General features: G+C 37.9%; 1 protein-coding gene across 1 annotated transcript in view; it reads left to right on the forward strand.

The window, feature by feature from the left end:
* The first annotated feature begins 8,202 nt into the window (after positions 1–8,202).
* The window catches only part of LOC150091575 (rRNA-processing protein UTP23 homolog), a 38,148-nt gene continuing 20,605 nt past the window's right edge, over positions 8,203–25,745 (forward strand). The window contains exons 1-2 of the mRNA XM_090384622.1: positions 8,203–8,480; positions 19,815–19,981. Coding sequence (XP_090240748.1) covers positions 8,264–8,480; positions 19,815–19,981 — 384 coding nt within the window. The 5' untranslated portion in view covers positions 8,203–8,263. The remainder of the gene's footprint in view (positions 8,481–19,814; positions 19,982–25,745) is intronic.

A 25,745-nucleotide genomic window follows, 5' to 3' on the forward strand; every position in this document is an offset into this window, starting at 1 on the left:
GGTAGGATTAGAGGACTCAGAAGATTTTGAAAAGTGTATGTAGACACATTATTTCTTTTTGTTTGGGGTACCATTTATCATAGTGGAGAACAATCCGAATTCTGTAAGAGGAAAGATGTCTGTCACTTCATTTTTTTTTACACCGGTAGAATTCATGTTACACGTTTTTTTTAAAAAAAAAAAAAAAAAAAAACTTGAGAAATTTTGAGCTTGTGAAATTCTCGGCGCTCAGAATTTCTTATCCGTAGGGGGAAGGTGTGTGAAAAATACTTTTCATTTTCAGCCCTTTCACTTATTTTCAAGAGGTATTTGGCCTAATAATGCCTGATATATTTTTCACGGCCTATACAACTAAATTATATAACGATAGCGTCACTTGAGCTAAGCTTTTACTTTCGAATTCAAACACCCCAGGGGTGCGCTCGCCGTAATACTACACCACAGTGACGTCACCCGTTCTCCTGAGCGGACAAGAATGTTGATCGAATGCAAAGGTCCGAAGAACGGTGAATTGTATATGAGTAGAAATTACCAGAACAAGACACAGCAGGTCTTGCATAACAAGACCTTTATAAAGATATTAATTGTCACTACGACGCCGTGCATGGTACGGTATCAATTCATTTCTAACCCCCCCCCCCCCGAGGATGCAGAGATATATATATATTTGAAGGTGAAAAAGGGGGGGGAGAGAGAAACACAGACGGACACACAGTTAAGTTCATGAGTAGAACATGACAAGAAGATCAGTGATAGTGTTGGCCGATTTTTGTCATTGTGTAAAGAAGATGTAAATTAATAATTACGAGGGAAAAGATGAGAAAAGAACTATATTGATGTCTGGAACAGATTTCCCCCCCCCTCGAGGCGGTGCAGAATATTTTCGGGTAAGTCACCCCTATTGTTTAATAACAAACGGTATTAAATTGCACAAAAGCAGAACCTACAAGTTGCATACGTTTTAATGCATTTATATTTATAAGACACCTTTCCTCACATAAATATACCCCGACAACTGTATTATTTTCTTAGTATTCAACTTTAATAATAATGCGACTTATTAATTTAATTGTCAATTACTAATTACACTATTAAGATAATATAATTACCTGTTTCATATTTTGAACAGTGATATGTTATGACAAACACTAATTATTTTGTACTTGCTAAGGAATTAGTGGAAAAACCATATGAAGAATATTACAACATTGTAATATAGCTAACAGCAAGATAATGCTTGCATTCAATTAATTTGTCTAACAATTAAATACCAATTAATCTAACTTATTTACCAGTTATATTGTACTCATTTGTATACATATATGTTAAATAAACTTATTTTGTTTGTTATTATTTTGCGTTCTGATCATTCTTTCTAAATTACATACAATTCACTGAACAATAATTATTTTTAAGAATCATTTATGGCGGCATTTCGAACCAGCCTTTAGCTAAGAGTTGTTTCGGGATGAAAAACACAACGCAATTCTGTCGCTGCGAGTACGCTCACTGTGACATGTTGAGTGAGACTTGAGGGCGCAGGATTTTGTCCTAATTTGAACCACTAGATAGATCATTCGAAACCCAGGCTTTTCTGGAATTCACATGATATTGTGCTGACTTGCTATAGCGAGGATTCACGAGTATATTGATAGGCAAGAGCATAATATGACGGAAAAGCCTGTGGAACACTTGCTTTCTTGCATCAAATGCCTCTACTAATGCTAAGCTGACACTGGTTATGCTACTCAAAACTCATAAATTCCTCGAATAGGCAACGCTTCCCCATTAGAGAAGATTGTTGTTACCTATTCTCGTAAATTCCGTGAACATCATGCTCCCTGAGTGAATGCGTCATGGATATTGGCCTATCATCGGTGGGTGGGCAGGTACCCTGGTAGTGCAATCGTGAAGTTAATCACACAATATGCGAGATGCTAAAAGGTGTATTTGATAATATTATAATATAAGATATTATAATATAATATAATACTATAAGAGCTTTAAATTATCTATTAAATATTGGCGTAGATACACCACATATAGCTCTTACTTGAAAACTCCATTTCTACTGTAAAGGCATCATTTTGCAGACTATTGTTACTTATTCTTTGTGGGCATCACCACCCAGACGGTACCCTTTCAAGGCTCGTTGGCCTTACATTGCTGGCTGGGCAAATACCCTGGTATTGCAATCATGACATACATGTATTGTGGGATTAACTTCACACGTCATGATTGCAATACCACGATACCTGCCCACCCGCCAACGAAAGGCCAACTAGTCTTGAGCTGTACCGTCTGGCTGGTGGTGCCCACTAAGAATAAGTAACAAAAGTATTCTCTATTAGAGCAAGCGTTACTTAATCGAGGAGGTGCAATATTATTATTATTATTATTATTCTTATCTTATTTCTCCTTAATTGGGGATTCCACTCCGTGATGGGTACTGCTGCCGAGTACACAGGGTGGTTGTAATGTCTGGTGTTACTGTTGGTCGAGGAAATCTCTGACTATTTTAGAGGTATTTAGGATTGCGAATTTCTGGCGTTCCTTTTAGGTGTTCTCTGGGAGACCTATTGCTGCTATGGCACCATACGGTTGGTTGACACGATGATTGGGATGGTCGATACTTCTTGCATATGCCACATCTCCTTGCCCTCATGTCTCAGGTTCGTGTACTTCCTAATTTTCCCTTATGGCTTTTCTGGACATTGGTAGTGTTGGGCACCGCTATGTCAATCAGGATAGCCTTTTCCATCTTGAACACAAGGGTCAAGGGTCCGGTCGGTTGTTTGGGATGGTCTTAGCCATTATTAATGCGCTGTCCCTGTGCAGCTTGTGGGTTCGGGTCTCTAGTACTGCCTGGGGTTCGTACTTGTAGTATGCTACACTTTGTAATGAATGGGCCTGGTGTACTCCGTTCCATGGTTAACGAAATGGTGGTCCAAAAATGTTCCGCGACTGCGGACTGGTCAGTTTCAGCAAGCCGGATCGCTCTGTCATGTTCCGGAAGGCGATCTTGGAGACGTCTTGATGTTTCTCCTATGTAGCAGCTGTCACAGTCTCTACAGGTGATGCGATATACTGCATTGCTGCGTAAGAGAAGTGTGACTGGGGTTTTCATCCTGACACGCCTGGATAATAGGGAATGTAGGCGGACGGCATATACCGTCTTGGTTCGATGGTCTTGGGTGGGATGTGAGTTCTTGTGCCTGTAATAGGCACCTGTTTAGCACATGGGATGGATAACCACATTTGGTTAGGTCCGCCTTCACACGGGAAATCTCGTTACGCCTAATTGCATCAATGCTGGAATGGCTCCCAGCTCTGGAGAATAGGATGCGGGCAGTGCTGTTGAGATGACCGGATGCGTGGCCGAATTTGTAGTTAGTAAATTGTCCGCACCACATAGGTCTGCGGTATATCGAAGTCTCTAGATGTGGGCCTACGCGATGCACTAAAACATCCAGGAACGGGAGCGCGTCGTTGACCTCTAACTCTATGGTAAACTGGATGAAATTAGACAGGGAATTGAGGTATTCCAGTAGTGCTGTTTCAGAGCCACGTGGTATTACAAAAAATATCGTCAACATATCTGCACCATGTTGTAATAGGTACAGGTGGGTTCACGTGTATCTGCTCCTCCAGATCTTCCATGGCGATGTTGGCTACTATGGAACTAACAGGGGCACCCATGATGCAATTAGGCGTAACGAGATTTCCTGTGTGAAGGCGGACCTAACCAAATGTGGTTATCCATCCCATGTGCTAAACAGGTGCCTATTACAGGCACAAGAACTCACATCCCACCCAAGACCACCGAACCAATACGGTATACCGTCCGCCTACATTCCCTGTTATCCAGGCGTGTCAGGACGGATCTCTAAAATCCTCAGAAATTACAACATCAAATGCGTGCAGTTACCCTGCAGAAACCTACGTTCACTTATCTGCAGTGTGAAGACCCCTGTCACACCTCTCTTACGCAGCAATGTAGTATATCGCATCACCTGTAGAAACTGTGACAGCTGCTACATAGGAGAAACATCAAGACGTCTCCAAGATCGCCTTACGGAACATGACAGAGCGATCCGACTTGCCGAAACTGACCAGTCCGCAGTCGCGGAACATTTTTGGGCCACCATTTCGATCCCAAACGTGACTTTGAAATAGTAGACCACTCACGACACTTTCGTCACCGCCTATGGCTAGAGTCACTTAACATATTAAACAATCCAAAGCCGATAAAACGCCACAAAGGCATACGACTACACCCAATTCTAGAGACAACCATTTTAATGCTGGATAAACACTGAAGTAAAACAGCGCACGTCTGTGCAACAACAATAGAAAATGAATAACCTGCTTCACTCTCAGCTAATTGCACTTATCCGTTGTATTAAAAAAAGAGACTCGTTAGTCTTGAAAGCTACTGCTACTTATTATATATTTTATTATATTAAATTAACTGGGTTATCATTGTATGTATATATTTTTCTTAATGGTACACTTTCTTTGTCAACTGGTATTATCCTGGCTACCTGGTCGTGTCTATGAGTGATCACCTTGCACCCCGCGGTGATGTGTTGGATCGTTTCTGAGGCCAGGTGGTATTGTCGACATGTGTCATCAAACACTCCGCGCTCCTTGGCGATGTATTTTCTATACTTCCTGGTGTTGATTACCTGGTCTTGGATGGCCAGCATGAATCCTTCAGTCTCGGAGAAGAGCGTCCCGCTTGTGAGCCATACATTGGAAGCAATGTTATCGATGTGATCTTGATGGAGGCCATTGTAGTGTCTGCCATGGAGTGTCTTCTTTGCCTATCTTTCTAATTTCGTTTCTTGTGCCGTCTGGGCGGGAGGGGGTTCCTCGCTTAGGTTGAGTGGGGTATACCACTTATCTATCTTCTTTATGGCCTGGTGGAGTGGTACTCTATTGTTCTCGAAGCAATCCTTCGGGTCAACTATCGCTGTTTTCTGTTGCTCTATCAGGCCCCTTCCGAGCTATTGTTAATCTTTCCACTTCTGACTTCGGGTGATGTTGGCGGATCTTGGTCATCATTGTCCTTGTCTTTCAAATGATATTATCTTCTAGCTTGGTGTTAGTCCAATCTCTGACTCAGAAGGTGTATATTAGTACTGGAGCCGCATCGGTGTTTATGGCTTTAACTGTGTTCCCTCCTTCAATTTTGCTTTCAACAGGCTTTTGAGTCTCTGCTGATATTTTTCGGTCAGGAACTTCTTCATTTCCTTGTGCTCTAACTGCTGAGTCTACATTACCTTAGGTATTTGTAAGTCTCTCCTTCTGTCATAGCTTCGATCACTTTACCAGTCAGTAGCTGGTAGTTTCGGCCAACTAATTTTCCCTGGTGCAGTGTGTGGGTATTGCATTTGTCTAGACCAATTTCCATCTTGATGTCCTTGCTGCATTGTCGGTGATCCGGAGTAATTGCTGGAGTTGCTTCTCGGTTGCCGCATAGAGCTTGATGTCATTCATATACATTAGGTGGGTGAGGGTGTACAGGTTCTTTCTTCCTTGTTTGAGATTATATCTATACTTGCTGCCGTTAAGCATGGTGGATGAGGGCCAGCCAGAACCACAATGGGCACAGAGCACCTCCTTGAAAGATTCCTCTTCTAATGGGGATTGGCCTGGTTGTGATGTTCTCGACCTTAATGGTAGTACTCCATTTCGTCATTGTTGTACCTAGGAAGTTTGTCACTATCGGATTGACCTTGTAGATTTTCAGGGTCTCTATTCGCCTGCTATGTAGTAGGGAGTCGAACGCCTTGCGGTAATCGATGTAGGCCGTGTATAGTTTGCAGTGCTTCTCGTAGGCTTGTTCCACAACTGCGGCATCTATGGTTAATTGCTCCTTGCATCCTTTGCTCTTCCGCTTGCATCGGATAGCAGCTGGCCAAGATCTTGTACATCGTTGGGAGGCATGTGATTGGCCTGTATTTCGCATTTCGCCGAGTTTCCTGTATCTTCGTCTTTAGGCTTCAGATAGCATTAGCATTAGCATTAGTAGAGGCATTTGATGCAAGAAAGCAAGCTTATGCAGCATCAGCAAAAAAAAAAAATAAAATAAAAATAAAAATAAATAAATAAAAAATAACCACTTCCACTTCACCCCTCTGTTCGTTCGAAATACCTGTCCAGCTGAGCCTTAAACTTATTTAGGCTATCAACTTCCACGACAAGGCATGGAAGTCTGTTCCACCAACCAACCACCTCCTGGCTAAAGGCAAATTTCCTCAGGTCTATCCTACATCTGTCCTTCCTCAATTTGAATTTATGCCCTCTCAGTTGATTATTCTGAGCAAGAGGAAAAATCCCATCAGCATTGAGCATGCTCAAACCATTCAAGGCTTTATACACCTCTATCAGATCACCTCGCTGGTGCCTAGTCTCCAGACACTGTAATTTGCAAAACTTAAGCCTTTCTTCGTAAAAGCACCCCTTTGTTCCATTCACTAATCTTGTTGCCCTTCTCTGTACTCGTTCCAGCATCTCTACATCCTTCTTGAAATGAGGCCTCCAGACCTGTATACAGTATTCTAGGTGTGGCCTGACTATTGCCTTATACAAGGGAATAACCACCTCCTTTCCCTGCTAGAAAAATTCCTATATATCATCGACAATACACCATGAGCTACTCTTGCAGCCCGTCTGCACTGCTCAGAGAACTTCATATCTGCCTGCACAACCACCGCCAGGTCCCTTTCATTCTCTACCATAGTCAGCGTAGTACCACAGAGTTGATACGTTGCTCTGGGGTTGCTGTTTCCCATATGTAGTACTTTACATTTGTCAATGTTGAACTTCATTTGCCACCTCTCAGCCCATCTGCTCAACCTTTCGAGATCCTCTTGCAGTAGCATAGTGTCAGTAGTGTCCTTGACAACCCTGCCAACCTTATCGTCTGCAAACTTGGACATTAAGCTTGATATACCATCATCAATATCATTTATAAATAAAGAAAACAATAACAGACCCAATACTGAACCCTGAGGGACTCCACTAATAACATTAGTCCACGATGAGCAGTGTCCATTGATTACCACTCTCTGTCTTCTCCCCCTCAAAAAACCTTGCTATCTACGCCTGAGATCAACTAACTCAGCCACGATATGACAAATGCCCATTGAAGTTTCTCACGTCAACGACGGAATTCGAACCCGAGCCGTTTCCACCCGGTGTGGGAGGACGGTGACGATACCACTGTGCTACCCGCGCAGACAAAAGATATGTGACTCCTTCAGTGAGAAACTTCGGGATTGTCGCCGGTTATCATTTGAGCGAACTGCTCTGCTAGGTGTGTGTGTGTGTGTGTGTGTGTGTGTGTGTGTGTGTGTGTGTGTGTGTGTGTGTGTGTGTGTGTGCAGGTGAGCTTATTATTATTATTAGCCATATGTTGCAAGGAAGGCTAAGTTTTATGCTGCACCAGTCAAAGAAAAATTCCAGGACCGTGGGTGTGCCAAGCCTATACTCACCAGATGTGAACCCCTGGGGTTATGGTAACGTTGTGAAGGATGATCACAATATGAGATAAAACTAAAATGGTGCCTTTACACTACGAAGTAGTTTCCGTTTAAGAGCTATCTATGGTGTATCTACACTAATATTTAATAGATAATTTGAAGCTCTTATAGTATTATGCCTTGTTGCATTTATATTTATTACAAATCTGTTATATATTTATAATGAAACTGCTTACCAGAATGAAAATCACTTTAAACAGTTTTTAATGTATTTTATTTTTTTGCATACTTTTATTTTTATAAAACGTCTACCAGAAACGCATTTTTAATAAGTCATATTTCTTTTGATTAAAAAAAAATTAATATTTTAGGGGATGGTGCAGTTTGTTATTTTTGCCTCCGGGACTTAAATGGCTCTGCACGGTACGGCCCTGACTGTACCGCAGTTAAATAGCCTCTGTTATACACATATTGTATTTTTATTTTGAAATTAAAATTATTTCATTAGTAAAAATATTGCATTGAAATATTTGTTTATACTGTAGTTCTGACTTGTGTGTCTCATATCTTTTGTCCTACCAGTAGAAGTCGGCGAAAACTGGCGTCCGTGTAAACAGTTTCCGAGATTTTTTTCGTCTATTTAAAATCTTCGATTGTCCCGCCACATCTCGATGTGCAACACCATATGTCCCGCAGAGCTGTAATAATATGTTAATACTTTGTGATATGTCCTGTGTGAATTTTTGATAGTTTTGGTATTTGTGTTTTCTACAATGAAAATTACTAGGCAGAAGCGCGTGAATCGTTATTTAACATTTTATAAAACGAACTTTGGATTTCGTTTACCATATCAGGTTCTCGTTGATGGTACATTTTGCTTTGCAGCTTTACAGTTTAAGGTAAACATAAGAGAACAGTTGCCAAAATATGTGGATGGAGAAGTGAAGCTAATGACAACTGCTTGTGTTATAACTGAAACCGAAGAACTTGGTAAGCAAATACTTCTAGAAACCAATATGATCTTAAGTGTAGTAATATTGCAAAAACTTTATTCATTACACTGAAAATTGGACTTTTCCTTCAAACGGTGATTAAAATGGTGTTATTCTTATACAGCAAAGAAAAAAATAAGTATGCATATTTGGCAGGCTGATTTATCTTGTTAAATACTTGTACTATATTTCCTCTTTCCTGATAATTGGATTTTGCGTGACTCATTAGCTTTTTTAACATTTGATTATGTTCTGCCCTGAAAAGTTCTCTTGTAACAGCATCATAATTACGAAATTTTCTTACCTTATTTTTCAGCGTAAATGATAAACAAAAAATATATATGGGAAAAAATTGCTTAAATGAATATTTAAACTTGTGGAACAAACACGGCATTGCATTACAGTGTTTTAAGTGTATTAATATTGGCAAATGATGCAAGAAAGCAAGCTTATACAGCATCTGCCAAAAAAAAAAAAAAAAAAAAAAAAAAAACAGTGATGGAAGCTAGTTCCACCAATCAACCTCCTGTTGGCTTAAGGCGAACTTTTGCACACATATTTTGCAACCATTTCTTCCTCAATTTAAATTTATGCCCCCTCACGTGCATAACTGAGAAAAAAGAAGAATACCATCAGCATTGAGTTTGCCTCAATCAGAGCACCTTGTGGGTACCTAGTCTCCAGAAGCTGCAATTTGTGAAACTGAAATTAGTACCTCTAATTTCAGTTCTGCAAATTGCAGCATCTGGAAACTTCTGAAATTAGAGGTTCTAATTTCAGAAGTTTCAAAAAAACCCTTTGCTGTTCTCTGTATCCATTTCAACAGCTCTACAACCTTCCTAAAATGAAGCCTCTAGACCTCTATCCAGTACTCAAGATGTAAACATAAGAGAACAGATACAATATTACCTTATACAATGAGATAATCACCTCTTTATCCCTGCTACCAAAATTCATGTATATTATTGACAAACCCCCCCATGAGCTGTGCTGGCAGCCCATATACACTGCATAGAGAATTCATAGACTGCATAATTACCCAAGTTCCTTTTCATTTCCCTCTACCCTGGGTGAAGTATCACTCAGTTGATGCATTACTCTAGGGTTACTGCTACCCATATGTAGTACTTCTATTTGTTAATGTTAAACTTCACTTGCCATTTCTCAGCTCCTCAGCCTAATTTTTCTAGATATTGTTGCAGTAGCATACCTTCATTGCTGTCATTTACCACCCTGCCAAGCTTTGTATCATCTGCAAACTTAGACATTTAGCCTGATATATCAGTATCATTAATAAATACAGAAAACAACAATGGGCCCAGCACAGAACCCTGTGTGATTTAATAATGTTCATGAAGAGCAGAGTCCAATGATCACTATTGAACCATCCCTTCTTCCATAGCAGTAACTTGCCCTTAATGCCACACTGCTTCGATCCTTACAGCAGTCTTTTACGTTCAACAGTACCAAAAGCTTTTTTGAAATCCAAGTATACAATATAAAAATTATTTTTTGTATCCAGTTCCTTTTATATTGCATTTATAGTATCCAATCAAATTGGTCAGACAAGATCTCCCATTAACAAACCCATCCTATGGCTGAAGTATAACTGCACTCCTATCTAAATATAGATAGGAGTGCAGAACAGCAGAATAACTGCTGTCCTGCAAAGAAATATGTCCTGCATTATTTCTTTAACCGTGACCCCATTATATTCCCTTGAACAGAAGTTAAGCTAAGAGGTCTGTAATTACTTGTCACACTTTGATTCTCCCATTTGTGAATTATGGATACATTCACACATCTCCAGTCCATGGGGACCTCCCTTGAATCCAAAGATGCTCTCATAATTTTGGCCAAGGGTTTGCTTATGTCCTTTGATATAATTGGATAGATCCTATCCACCTCAGGTTCCGTTTTTATGTTTTACTTCAACAATTTCTCTTCCAATTTCCTTGCAGTTATCACAAAATCATTCAGTTCCCTGTTAGCTTGGTAAACTTCTTCCAAAAGAAATTTCTCATGTGAATGTTTGATTCAAAATACCTATTCAGCCTGTCAGCAACCTGGGCAGGGGTGTCAACATTCAAACCAATTTCAAGTGGATCAGTGTCATTGAACCCTTTCCTTCTATTATTATTATAAGTAAACAAGTCTTTGCTGCTTTTCTTGCCCTTCTTTGCCAGAGATTTCTTGTAATCTGCCTAGGCTTTCCTAATTTCATTTGTAACTTGATTGTAGACTAGTTTGTCTGCCCTAAGCTTCTGCATCATCTGATAATTTTGTATGCAATTCGTGCATTTTTCTTCTCTGCCACATGTCTCAGTAGTTCATCTGACATCCATGTAAGTCTAAGTTTTGAATATCATTTCTTTCTTAGTTGGTATGAAAAGCCTAGTAGCTTCTGTGATTATTTCCCTGAATGCTTCTAATTTAGAATTTTTTGTTGGTAACATCATTAGTTGATCCTATTGTATAGAATTTAAAAACTGTCTGCGACTGTTGTTGTCTCCTTTATGAAAGCAAAAATCCTTCTCTTTACCCTTGATGTTAGTTAAATGTTTAAGTAAATCCCACATATATACACATTGATCACTGCCACCTAGTGGTTCTTTTATCTGTAGATTCTTAAAGAATAACTGCTGATAAACCAGATGGTTCTGTTGTCACTTCAGCCAAGGATAGAGCTGACCTGCTAGCATCCCATTTTTCTTCCAACTCATGCATTGATGAGCTTGGTAAAACACCTCCCACCATTCCCAACATGCTCCATTCAATGTCTCCTGTGGTCTTCTGTCAAAAGGATGTCAGAAGGATTTTGATGAATCTTGATGCTAAGAAAGCTCCACTTGTTCTCAAAATCTGTGCTCCTGAACTTCCTCCTGTTTTTTGCAACCTTTTTTCACTTTCTTATTCCAGAGGTGTTTTTCCTTCTGCTTTGAAATTATTATTATTATTAACCATATGGTACAAAGAAGACTGAGGCTTATGCTGCACCATCCAAAAAAAAAAAAAATTTCAGAGAGAGAGAGAGAGAGAGAGAGAGAAGTAGAAAGGAATCGCCAAGAAAGAGAAGAATGATGATATCCAGCTCAGGACCCTGGGTTTGCCAAGCCCATTCTCACCAGATGTGAACCCCTGGGGTTATTGCTCAAATCCCTCCCATCCAATTATCGTCCCATTGCAATTACTTCTACTCTTTCTAAAGTAATGGAGAAATCAATTGAACCGCCAACTCTTAAACTACCTAGAAACTTTCTGTCTGATCAACAATTGCCAGTACGGATTCCATCAGTGTCGATCCACTGGTGATATTCTGGCTTATGTTACCCATTTATGGACAAATTCAATGGAAAAGTTCGGTGAAACACAAACAGCTGCTCTTGATACTGAAAGGTTTTTGATCATGTTTGGCATAAAGGTCTTCTAAACAAGCTTCCATCTTATGGTTTGCTAACTGTTTCCCCACTCTTTTCCTCTTGTATATTATTGACCTTCTTCCATTGACTGGAAATCCTATCCATAGTTTTGCCAATGATAGCACATTGCATTCCACTTTCCATTTTTAGAAACCTTGCCCTGCTCAATCAGCTTCAACTTCTCGAATATCCGCTACGAATTCCTTAAATGTCGATCTCCAGATAATTCTCCAGTTGGGCAAAGACAACTTAGTTGATTTCAATCCTTCTAAAACTCGGTCTTGTCTTATATCCCGCAAAAAAGGATTCTTCTGCTCCTATGCTTATCTTTGGTGGCACTCCAATTTCTAGACAAGTTGATATATCTCTTTTAGGGATTACCCTGACTTTTAATCTCTCTTGGCACAAGCACATTATAAATATTGTTTCCCCTGCATCTAAAAAACTTGGTTTTCTCTTTTGTTGTCAGCATTACTTTTCTTCCAAACAGCTGTTCACTCTGTACAAATTGCAAATCCTCCCTACCATGGAATATTGTTCCCATATCTGGGGAAATCCTCCCTACCATGAAATATTGTTCCCACATCTGGGGAAATCCTCCCTACCATGGAATATTGTTCCCACATCTGAGGAAAATCTCAGGCTTCTAAATTCCATTCAGAAGAAGGGCAATTAAGTTAATTAATGACTCCTCTCTAACAGTCTCTCTCCACTCACTGTCTCATAGGTGTACTGTTTCTACTGCATGCCTCTTCTACAGATACTTCCGTGGGCACTGTTCTTTTGAATTGGCTTCTATTATTCCCGCTGTCTCTTTCAAAACAGTCTGAATACGTGCCACCACCAGCCAACATCCATTTACTGTCCAACTTCAAACTCACAGAACCAACTTTTCATCTTCCTCGTTTATTGATTTAACTGTTTTCTGGAACACATGTCTTGCTTCATATGTCTTTCCTGAAAATTACAGTCTACAGAAGTTCAAGTCTGATGTCAACAAATATCTTTTCTAGTCTTCTCAATCTCCAACCCAAACACGGTACTAAGTACTATAGGTTCTAATACCTGTCGTGTTTGAGGGTTTAATAAAAAAAAATAAAAAAAAAAAACATCGATGTATAGTCTTCAGACACCTCAGTTTGCAGAACTTAAGCATTTAATGACAAGAGCATCCCTTTGTTCCCTTAACTAATCTCATTGCCCTTCTCTGTGCTTATTCCAGCAGTCCTACATCCTCCCAAAAATGAGGCTTTCAGACCTGTATGCAGTATTCAAGATGTGGACTGACCATTTCCTTATACAAAGGGTTAGCTCCGTATCTCTGCTAGCGAAGTTTCTGTATATCATTGACAAGACCCCATGAGTTGCTCTGATAGCCTGTCTGCACAATTTACCCCCAGGTCTTTTTCATTCTCCACTACCATGATTGTAGTACTGTACAGTTTGTGCACATTACTCTGGCGTTACTGCTACCTATATGCAGTACTTTATCAATGTTAAACTTTAGTTGCCACCTCTCAGCCCATCTGCGGACTTTTCCAGATCCTGTTGCAGCAGTGTGCCATTGTTACTATCATTAACAACCCCACTAACCTTTGGAACATCTGCAAACTTGGACATTAAGCCTGTTACACCTTCATCAATATCATTGACAAATATAGAAAACAACAATGGGCCCAATACTGAACTTTTGGGGGGGGACTCCACTAATAATATTAGTCCACAAAGAGCAGTGTCCATTGATTACTGCCCTGTGTTCTGATACTCAACCACTGATACTCAACTGTTTTATCTATAGCAGCAACTTTCCCTTAATGCCATACTGCTCCAATTTGTACAGCAACTTTTTATGTTCAACAGTATCAAAAGCAGTGTTCTCCCCAGGACCTATTGACTGGGTGAACCGCCCAGCTAAAATTAAAGCAATTCTTTTGGTACTGTATTGTACTGCTCACTGATCTCAATCAATATTAATTCAAACATAGTATAGGGTGGCCACTGAAAGACTGAAGGGTTTGAAAAAGTCATAACTTGTTCATTTTTAATCTTTTTTATTTTCTTTTTTTACAGGTTATAGAGCATCCCTTGGAGATTAAAATGTGGCTACTGAAAGACTGACCACCCTTTCAGAATCTTCTGAAGCGATGTTCTGGCGATGCCTAGTTGAGCAGAGTGATGATGACGGGTAGAGGCAGATGGATCCTCAAGGACACTCTGCCATACAGCTTCCACCGCTGCGTCAGTGTGCACAGTGCACTTAGGACCTCTTCCTGGAAGATCGCTGACTGATCCAGTTCTTTCAAACTGGGCGATTAGGTTCCGAATCATTTTATCGCTAGGACTTTAAAATGTTGCCGGTATTTTCTCTGAGTTTCAATAATTGATCTTTCACTTGTAGAATAGAAGACATCATACGTAGCCATTTCAATCTCCAAGGGATTCTCTATAACCTGTAAAAAAAGAAAATAAAAAAGATTAAAAATGAACAAGTTGTGACTTTTTCAAACCCTTCAGTCTTTCAGTGGCCACCCTGTATGTGATTGAGGTGAATGCGATAGGAGCATATAATGTTAAATTGTGGAATTAATTTTTGTTCTGGATCACTTAAGTCATATTTATAAATAACAGAAAATTTTATAATACAAAGTATTACTCTTCATAATGCCACCTGGCTGGCAAAATTTTCTGGAGAGAACACCGAAAGCTTTCCTGAAATCCAAGTATATGATATAAAAATTATTTTTTGCATCCAGTTTCTTTGTGACCACTTTGTAGTATCCAGTCAAATTGGTCCGGCAAGATTTTTGATTAACAAACCTCTACTATGTGTTGTGAACTATAACTGCAGTCTTGTCTAGATGGTTCTGCATTGTGTCTTCAATCAGTGACTCCTTTACTTTCCCTAGAACAGAAGTTAAACTAACAGGTCTGTAATTACTCGTGTCACTCTTTGTGAATTGGGGATAAAGTTACACTTCTCCAGTCTATGGGTACCTCCCCTGAATTCAAGGATGCTCTCATAATTATGGCTAAGGGTTTGCTTACTTCCTTTGTTGGCTTCTTTAATATAAATGGATAGATCCTGTCCACCCTAGGTGCCTTTCTTATGTTTAACTTCATTCTTTCATGGCAAGAAGATATTTCACTGGTGATAGCTTTGCTGCCTTTAAAGTGCAGTTCTCTGTTTCTGAGCAGAACATCCACAGACCTTTGGTCGAGGTTAAGTTGCCTGTCCATTGTAATTGAGAAGCAATTTTTCTTTTATTGCACAGACATAAAGAACTCTATAATCTGTGTTATACTCGCCTGGTATTCGGTATGTCGTGTCCATTAATGTCAACCTTTATTATGATTTTATGATAGTGTGAATGAAAGAAAGAAACAAGTATGAACTTGTTCCTTTCTTCTCACTCCAGTTTGTTATTTTTTATTTAACCCGAAATTTCGTGGTTTAATTTAACAAATATTCACATTGTGTGATACCAGTTATGGGAACTACAAGTAACTCATAACCCCCAGCTGATATTAAATAGATAAAAATATTCAGTGGTAAAGAGTAGTTTGCATAGTCCTCAAAATAGAATTCTTGTAAGTAATGCATTTGCAGAAAATATTTTCTCATTAATATTATATATTTGACAAAATGAGAGCAGAACTAATCTTATTAGAAATTTGCATTGAAATTAATTTTAATAGCTATAAAGAGTTCCTAATATATATCAGCAAGCCTGAGTGCTCACCTGTCTTTAATTTTTTGGATTTACAAAAAATGAAAGATACTTGAGTACTCAAAATTAAAAAGCATCATGAGTAATAAAAATTATATTTTAGGCTCAGAGTTGCTAAATAATAAATTATCCTTTTTATGTTCCTGAATAGTTGTACATTGATTAAGGTATATTATATATGTTTAATATATGTTATATATTAAGGTATTATATATGATAAATGTATGTGTAAAGTGTTCCAGAAAAAAAAAGGAACAACTTTATTGATTAATTTGAATACTAATAGGGTGTAATAGTTTTATTTGAGAAAACCAAAACACTTGGATATGTTGTCAGTGGTGTGAAGGATTTATGTCAAATTCATACTGTTTCTCATATTTTTTTCAAGCACACTGACATCTGTGATAGCTACAGTAATGATTCTATATTTCAGGTCATCGGTGTCTGTAATTCTGTAGAATTTTGGCTTTCAAGACTGTCTTTAATTTATTCTTGAGGCTGATAGATCTATCCAGTTATATTAAATGAATATAATATATGTAAATGTCTTGGCTGTTCACAAAGAGGAAATTAAAGGGTGAGGTGAGTAATTATAGACCTGTAAGCTTGACTTCTCTTCCAGAGAAAATAATGTAGTCAGTGTTAAAGAAGTATTGCAGGATCATTTTGATAGGAATGGAATTAGATGGAAATTGTAGCACAGATTTGTTAAGGAGTGATTTTGTTTGACCTGTCTGGTTAGGTATTATGACACAGTACAAAAATTAACTGGATGCTAAAGAATAATTTTGACTTAGATTTCAGTAAAGCTTTTGACACTGTTCCACATGAAAGACTGTGGTACAGATTGGAGCAGTGTGGCATTAGGGACAAGTTATTGCTGTGGATAAAAGTTGGTTGTGTGACAGAAGCTGGAGGATGGTTACAAATGGGAACTTCTCTTCTTCCATTAATATTATTAGTGGAGTCTACAGGGTTCAGTATTAAGCTCTTTACTGTTTTCAGTATTTATTATTGATATTGAAGAAGGTATATTGAGCTTATTATTTAAGTTTTCAGACTATACAAAGGTTGGCAGGATAGTTAATGTTAGGAATTTATTGGCATACTTTTTGCAGCAAAACTTAAAAAAATTGAAAAAGATGGGCTGAGAAGTGGCAGTTGAGGTTTATCATTAATAATGCAAAGTACTGTATATAGGCAGTGGTTATCCCAGCGCAACATATCAGTTGAGTGGTACCAAATTTTTATTTTTATTTTTTTTTTAAATTAAAACCCCAAACACAAGAAGTATTCGAACCTATAGTACTGTGCATGGGTTGGAGGTTGAGAAGATGAAAGAAGATATTTGTTGACATTAGACTTGAACTTCTGTAGGTTGTAATTTTCAGGAAATATGTATGAAGGAAGGTTGTTCCAGAAAACATAAGTTGAATGAATAAATGAGGAAGAAGAAAACTTGGTTCTGTGAGTTTGAAGTTAGACAGTAAAAGGATGTTGAGTGGTTGTGGCACGTGTTCTGACTGCTTTGAAAGAGAGAGAGAGAGAGAGAGAGAGAGAGAGAGAGAGAGAGAGAGAGAAAGAGAGAGAGAGAGAGCAGGAATTATAGAAGCCAATTCAGAAGAATAGTGCCCATGGAAGTATCCATAGAAAAGGCATGCAGCAAAAACAAACATCTATGAGACAGAGTGGAGAGACTCTTTGAACTGCTTTCTTTTGAATGGAATCTAGAAGCTTGAGAGACATTTTGAGGGCACTGCCCCAGATATGGGAACAATATTCCATGGTAGGATGGATTTGTGATTTGTACAGAGTGAATAGCTGTGGAAGAAAAGTAATATTGAGATCAAAAGAGAAATTCCAATTTTTTAGATGCAGAGGAAGCAATATTTGTAATGTGCTTATGCCAAGAAAGATTAGAAGTCAGGGTAATCCCTAATAGAGATATATGATCTTTCCTAGAAATCGGAGTGTCATCTCCAATAAGCATAGGAGTAGAAGAATTCTTTTTGTGAGATATAAGACAGGACTGAGTTTTAGAAGGATTGAAATCAACTAACTTATATTTGCCCCTACTGGAGAATTACCTGGAGATCTGCATTTAAGGAATTGGTAGTGGATATTTGAGAAGTTGAAACTGTTTGAGCAGAGCAAAGTTTCTCAAACTGAAAGGTGGAATGTAATGTACTATCATTAGCAAAATTATAGATAGGATTTCCGGTCAGCGGAAGGTCATTAATATACAAGAGGGAACGTGTGGGAGAAAGAACTGAATCTTGGGGAACACTAGCATTAGCGGAGAAGTTAGAAGACAGAGAGCCAACTACCATCATCCACAGTAAGCAGTCAGAGAGAAAACTGGATACCCAATTACAAAAACAGTTGGCAAACTATAAGATAGGAGTTATTCAATGAGGGGGAGTGCCAGAAGTTGATCAAACTCTAACAGGGAGCTAAGTGATTTTGTAATAACTGAGAGCAAAATGGAAGAGAAATTGTTGAAGTTAAACATAAAAAAGGCACCTGGGGTGGATGGGATCTATCCAGTTATATTAAAGGAGGCAGCAAAGGAAGTAAGCTGATGCTGCATAAGCTTGCTTTCTTGCATCGTATGCCTCTACTAATGCTAAGAGTTTGGTACAAGCTTCGTGTATCTCGCGATAAACATGGCAAGAAATAAGGAACTGAGTGTTGAAAAAAAGTGCTATTTCAACTCTGTATAAAGAAATTTATTCCACCAGAAGTATTGGCAAAAAAATAGGTGTTTCATTTAATGGAGTACAAATTATCATTAGATGAATCAGGGAGTCTGGTAGTTTAAAGGACAAACCACAATCAATACAACTACATGTAACAACGAAAGCACAAGATAAGACCATAACACTGATTTCTAAATCAGCGTTCTGGTCTAGTCTTGTTATGGTCTTACCTTGTTCTCATCTTTTCAGGTCTAGTAGGTTGTAAGTTGACAACGTACTAGATCAGTGGATGTAGACACAGGAGTTTTCCTGTTTCAATAGAAACAGGAAAACTCCTGTGTCTACATCCACTGATAAAATTTCATCTTAAACAAGCAGGACTTCATAGTTGTGTAGTGATCCAAAATCCCTTGTTAAAACTGGAAAATCGAAAGAAACAATTGCTTGGGCTAAGAGCAGTCAACATTGGCTTTTAAAAAAAAGCCATAAAAAAAGGTACTGTAGATGGATAAATCCAAATTTAAAATTTTTGGATCTAAATGTAGAGTTTATGTGAAGCAATGAACTGAAGAAAATTTGATGCCACATTGTTTAGTACCTACAGTCCAGCATGGTGGTGGTTTCATCATGATCTGGGTTTGCTTCTGTTTTTCTGGAGTGGTGACATTGTCAGAATTGAAGCAATTTTAAGAAAAGGTTATAAAAACATTCTTGAACATAATGCAATATATTCTGGACTTTGACTTTGTGGAAGAAATTTTATATTATAACAAGAAAATGACCCAAAGCAGAGTTCTAAGCTGTGCTTTGGTTCAACTAAGCTGTCCAACTAAACAGGGTGGGTGGAGGTATTGCAGATTATGGTGTGATCACCCCAGTTGCCTGACTTAATATGATACAGATATGGAGGATATTTTGATGAAAATTCAGTATAGTTGCTAATATTAATCATTTCAAGATTTTTTTGGCATTAAATTTTTTAATGCGTAATAAAATTTCTTAAAATACTTTTCAGTGTGTTGTTTTTTTATATTAAGCATTACATTGTATTAGCTATTTTCAGGAACATTAATGAAAACTTGTCATATGCTGTGATTACAAACTTTTAGGTGGGAGTGTATTTATATAGGTGGACAAACTAATCCCTAGTTTACTGAATTTACTCTCATTTTCCTTCTCTAATTTTTCTTTTATTACTGTGCTAAATATGCTTCCTACAGAATTAATTAATTTCTTTGAAACCTGTTTTTTTTCATACCTTCTTTCTTACAGATCTCTTAACTCTGCCTCAACTAGTTTCCTATTTCTCTAATTGACTTGGAACATTATAGCCTAAGTTGCCAATGTGCCATTAAACACCAAACCAATCCTATTTCTCTAGTATCCTCAGATCTACAAATATAATTTAATATCATATTTAGCATTTTTTATTGCTGTACTTTAAGGTTCCATTGTAAATCTATATAATATCCTCATGGATTTATAGGGTCTGGAGTATTTGGTGCAATGTCAGTTGTAAAGCAGTTTCTAGTAAGAGAATGTGGACACGAGAAAAATCCAGTATCTGCCACTGAATGTCTTCTTTCTATGCTAAAAAATGGCAACCAATGCCATTACATTGTGGCTACACAGGACCCAGAGCTCAGTGATAAGGTAACTTCCATATAATATATATATCCTTATATATATAAATATATATGTGTTCTCCCCAGAAAATTTCGCCAGCCGGTTGGGGAAGTGTTATACTAAGCAATATTATAAAATTTTCTGTTATTTATAAATGTGATGTAATGTACAAGTTAGTGCATTGGCATCATTAAGTATATCTCATAATGTGAATACCTTCACGAGTTGCCCTGATATTTCACTACCTCAAATAAATAACGCTTCACCATAGGAAAAGAATATTGTTACTTATTCTCAGCAACAGAGAATTAATTAGCATTAGTAGAGGCATATGATGCAAGAAAGCAAGCTTATTCAGCATCAGCCAAAAAAAAAAAAAACAAAAAACAAAAAACACAACCACTACTCCCATTTCACCCCTCCGTTCGTTCGAAATACCTGTCCAGCTGAGCCTTAAATTTGTTTAGGCTATCAACTTCAGCAACAAGTGATGGAAGTCTATTCCACAAACCAACTGCCCGCTGGCTAAAGGCAAATTTCCGCACATTTATAAATGTTTAAACGGTGCTGTATGGGTATTTTATAATATATAAAATACCCATACGGCACCGTTTTGGAGCTTGTTGGCTCCTCATCAGTGGTTGGGCAGGTACCCTGGTGTTGCAATGATGACAACCCAGTTGCGAAGTATAAATCCACAATATGAGAGATGCTTGATGGTGTGGAGTAATTTAGACTATTTACGCAACCTGAGGCTTTAGCCCTAAACCATACCGTTATGTGACTTAAGAAATCCAGAGCAAAAATTGATTGCATAATTTAACATTATATTGATTTAATGATAATTTGTGCAACAAACATTGAAAAAATTTAATATTGGCCAGTGTTATATTTTTTAACTGAACAATGAAAATTCCAACACTTATACATAAACACACTAAATTTAACAAATAAGGTACTTTTTATTTAAAAAGTAGAATAATTTTAATAACAAATTTAAAAAAACAACTTTATTAGAATTGGATGTAAAAAAATAATGAAAAGTTTAAATCCTTCAATAATTTTAACTCAAGATTAACATTTTATATATTAATTCTCTTCTTAGAGGCCCAGTTGTCTGCAGCTTTTTTATAATCAGTCTGTTGGGTCTGGACCTTCTAGTGAAATCAGCATCTGATTATTTAGTGTACTCTGCTTCATGCGATTCCTTAGACAGGTTTTGATTCGTTTTAGAGTGGAAAATCCTCTGATATTCAGCTGTGATTACAGGTATAGCCAGTCCAATTGGCTGGTTTTGGCAGCTAGTTTTGCTAAATTTGTTAAAGATTCTTTGAGCACAGGTGTTGTTGAAAATTTAAGTATTATTTGTTTTGTCTTTAGATTTTTGTATGACTGTCCTTTAAACAATTTTGATGCAACTGCCCATTCTAGTTTGCTATTTTCATAGTTTAAAATTGCAGTACTTCCATTTTTAGAATAATGCTCAAGAAGAATCTCAGAAGTCTTATTTTGATCATGGCTTTCTGGATTGAAAACTCTTGACAGGAAATGATTGGCATATCTGGAAATCTTGCTTCTAGGTGGATAATAACTGTACCTATCTATTTATCATAGATTATAGTCTTAAAAGCGATAGTATTAGCATCTGAACAATCAATATGAAGGTCTTAATATTCATCTGCAAGATGTAGATTTTTAAAATGATTAGCAGGGGTTTCTTATTTACAGAATCCACCCAACGCAGGGTTGGGGTTCCATCTGGTTTGATAGTAGTTTCTAAGGCAGCTTGTTGGTCACTATTCTGTAGACAACTCCCCAAGGGTTATTGTTTCCAGTAGTTCCCACCAAATGCCTCCAGCATTCCTTTTTCTTGTCTCTTATGAGGGCTGTATACTGATTCCCGAGAGATTCTATAAGAATCTCTCAGTGCATCCACCTCATTTTGTAGACAAGATGTTCTGGCTCTTTGAAAATGTTTCCTTGCCTGGTATACCCTTCACCTGAGTACAGTCAGTTCGTGGCACCACCAGGGGACTGCCTGCTTCCTCGGTTTTTTCCACGGGATAGACAAGGTTGCTGTTTTTGTTAAAATGTTTGTCATAGTCAGTGCTTGCTCGTCCGGGCTACAGCTGCCTGATCTAGACCACTCATTTTCCTGTTTTTGCAGCTCAGCTGTTGTATGTTCTGCAAAAATCTGCCAATTTGTCTTTTAAGGTTATACCTTTTAATATCCAGCAGGGAGTGTTGGGTTGTTTGTAATTGCCTGTTTAGTTTGAAGGAAATGGCTCTATGATCTGATGTGGTCCAGGCTGGCTGGACACACCAGTCTGTGATTTTATAAGCTATTGAATTGGTAGCAAGAGTAACATCAGTGCCACTCTCCCACATGATACTGCTAAAAGGTTGGGAGGTTATTTGGTTGGTTTAGCACTTGAAAGGGTGAGGAGGTGGCTATATAGTCTGAAACTATCTGGTCGTTGTGTGTGCCTGCTCTGTCTTCCGTACAGCTATGCCATAAGTCTGACTGGCAGTTTACATCAGCACCCACTATGATATTTGCAGTAGGGAGCAAGTTTGTGACTACTTGTAGGTATTGAATAGTTGGATTTATATCTTCACCTGGTCTGGAATATAATGAAATAATGTAAAACTGTCCTACAGTACTGGTGATATGGGCGCGCGCGCGCGCGCGCGCACACACACACACACACACACACACACACACACACACACACACACACACACACACACACACACACCCTGGGGAGCAGAGGTGACCCACCTGTAAGGTCAGTATTTTTAACTACTGTTGCTGTAGAAGGGACATCTGAGGTGTATTCTATTATTTTATAGCCTCTTGGGTATCACTGAACCCTAACCATATGTGTTTATGGCTCCTGGAGTACCAAGAGATCTATATTATGTTATTCTAATTTGAGTTTGATCTGATCTACAACAGCTCTTACTCTTTGAGCATTCAATTGGATGAGATTTAGAGCCCTAGTTACATTCATGTTTTCAATCTGACCTATAGTTGGCCATAGATTGTATAAATTTTGCCATTTTTTTTATAACTGGGGCATTTATCATCCCTGATACTATGTGTATAGTATCAGTCAGCCGTGCTGCCTTGCAGGTAGCACATTTTGGCTGCTGAGACTTATTTTTGCAATTTTTGTAATCACGGCCAGTAATCGTAGTTGTCGTAATTTTGTAATCGTAGCTCTCCCAATGGAGTAACAATGTGAGCGCAGGTCACCCACTCCGAGCACAGGTATGTTATTCATGTCACAGTTATGTAAGGATTCCTGACAGCCACTGCAGCTCAGGGGGCTCTCTCTATCTGAACAATTTTGTAACTGAGTGGGTAACCCCGGATGGCACCCGTGCAGGTGTAGGGCTTCTGCAGCAGGAGGATGTTCAGGTTCTCTTCTTTGGCCTTTTGTCTAATTTGACCAGCTACAGCAATAGCCCGCTGCGCATTCAGTTGAAGAAATTTGATACAGCTGTTATTGTACCTTTTAGGTGGAGTTCCCATAATTTATTCTTATTTGTTGTGCACTTCTGGCTTTTACGTATACTGGGCATTTGTTGTCTCGAACAGAGTGCATGTGGGGAAGCTTCTGCCACTTGCAGTTTGCACAGGCTGGTTCTTTCCCTTTGTTTGGGCAGTTTGTCCCATGTGGTGTGACAGCATTGTATGCTAAGTGACCATTGCTATGAAGAGACGGATCCCGTGTGGTCATATACGGTCCCGGGGTGCAATTTATGCTGTGATACCCGTACAGCATGTTACATGGGAGTAAAGAAGCATATTACCATAAACGTCTAAACAATGAAAATATCGGACTACACATGAAACAACTCAATTTCAAAAAATGCAACAGCAAACTCTGTAAAACCTGTCCCTACATGCACAGACACCATCTAAATTCTGAAGAAGCACCAACATTCTGTCACACCAAAAATGTAATCTACCTAATTACATGCGAGATATGTGGGATACAATACATCGGTCAAACAAGTACAGAGCTCCACCTTCGTATGAACCTTCACAGATCACAAATAAACAGATATGATGAAAACACTGCAACAGACGCTCAAAACAGGTCAGACAAATACAATAACGAAATCGAATACAGACATTTCAAAATGCATGACTTCGCCAACGTATCCATTGCCATTCTAACCATTATCGATAACAACACACAAAGAGAAATCATGGAAGATATGTTCATTCTTTTATACAAATCCCTATATCCCTATGGATTAAACAATCGGTTCAATGGAAGGAACTTCGCATTCACCAGCCCAGAAACATGTACTTACAAAATCTTCCAGATCAGCAAAAACTGGCAATATAACGGGATTAAAAACGGAAAATTACAGGTATACAACAAAAACAACAACAAAATACCAAAAAATATAAATGACTTCGAAAAACTATTAACAGAATGGGATACAAACCCCATAAACATCAAAAATATACACAACATACTTTTCTCTATTAAAATAAGCAAACTTAAAGCACTTAACAAAATATACCAAAAGAAAAAGACACAGAATATACACCTCAACAATATACTTGAAGATATATTTAAATTCAGAATAGGCATAAATTTCAACGAAAGCACTAAAAAAGAGTACTGCATAATCAAATACCAAAACCGTTTATACGACACAGTTAATATAAGTAATATCATAGATAATAACAAATGTTACCTACCCATCAAAAACACACAAATAAATATTAGATACAGATACACCAAGCCAATTGGACTAACCATCTGCAATTACAAAAACACCATTAATAATATGAATGAAGGAGAACAACCTTGTCACTGCCAGGAAAGTAGATATAAAAAATTCATTAATACACATTACAATCATATAGTAACAGGAGACCTCAATATTATCGAAGACAAAACACTAAGAGAAACAATGAAAAAGGGTACAAAATTCAGACCCAACACCCCAATTAGGTTGGAAAATATTAAAAAATCAATATACACAGATCTGTTACAATTTGCATTCAAAGCCGCATACAAAAACAATGAACCCATAGAATCATTCCAATGTTGGATAAACGCCAATACTGAAAACATACTAGACCATTTCAAGGAAAACATAACAAAGCAAAAACATCATATAAAAAACAATCACTTAAATTTAAAAAATATCAACAATAAAATCAAAGAAATACAAAACAAATTTGTTATTACTAGAACCGACAAAGCAAGCAATAATTTCAGTATCATTTGCAAAAAATTCTACATAGAAGCCATCAAAGAGGAATTGCATGACAATGAAACATACAAGTACATAGACTCCAATCCAAACAGCATCAGCAAAAAAGTATTGGCCATGCATAAAAAGCTTAAAATTAAAATAGACAGAATGCAATACCCCTACATATATTGGATTCCAAAATATCACAAGATTCCTACGGGAAAAAGATTCATTACTTCAGGTAAAAACAGCTATATCAAATATACCAGTAAAATCATGGAAGACAAGTTAAAAAACATCAACAAAGAAATTAAAAACACCAGAATTATCAACAACAACAAAGAATATTTGGATTATTTAAAAAAACAAAACAATAATATTAAATGTATAAACACATACGACTTTAAAAACCTCTTTACAAGCATATCGCATGACAACCTAATAGAAGTACTACAGATATATTACCAAAAATATCACAACATACTACAATGCAAAAAACAATACTGGAATGACCTTACAAAAATCAGCGTCAAAGGAAACTACATTCTAATGGGAGGCAAAG

Source organism: Mastigoproctus giganteus, chromosome 1, assembly GCF_048544385.1.
Source record: "Mastigoproctus giganteus isolate SK-2022 chromosome 1, ASM4854438v1, whole genome shotgun sequence".
In the NCBI taxonomy this organism is placed as follows: Eukaryota; Metazoa; Arthropoda; class Arachnida; order Uropygi; family Thelyphonidae; genus Mastigoproctus; species Mastigoproctus giganteus.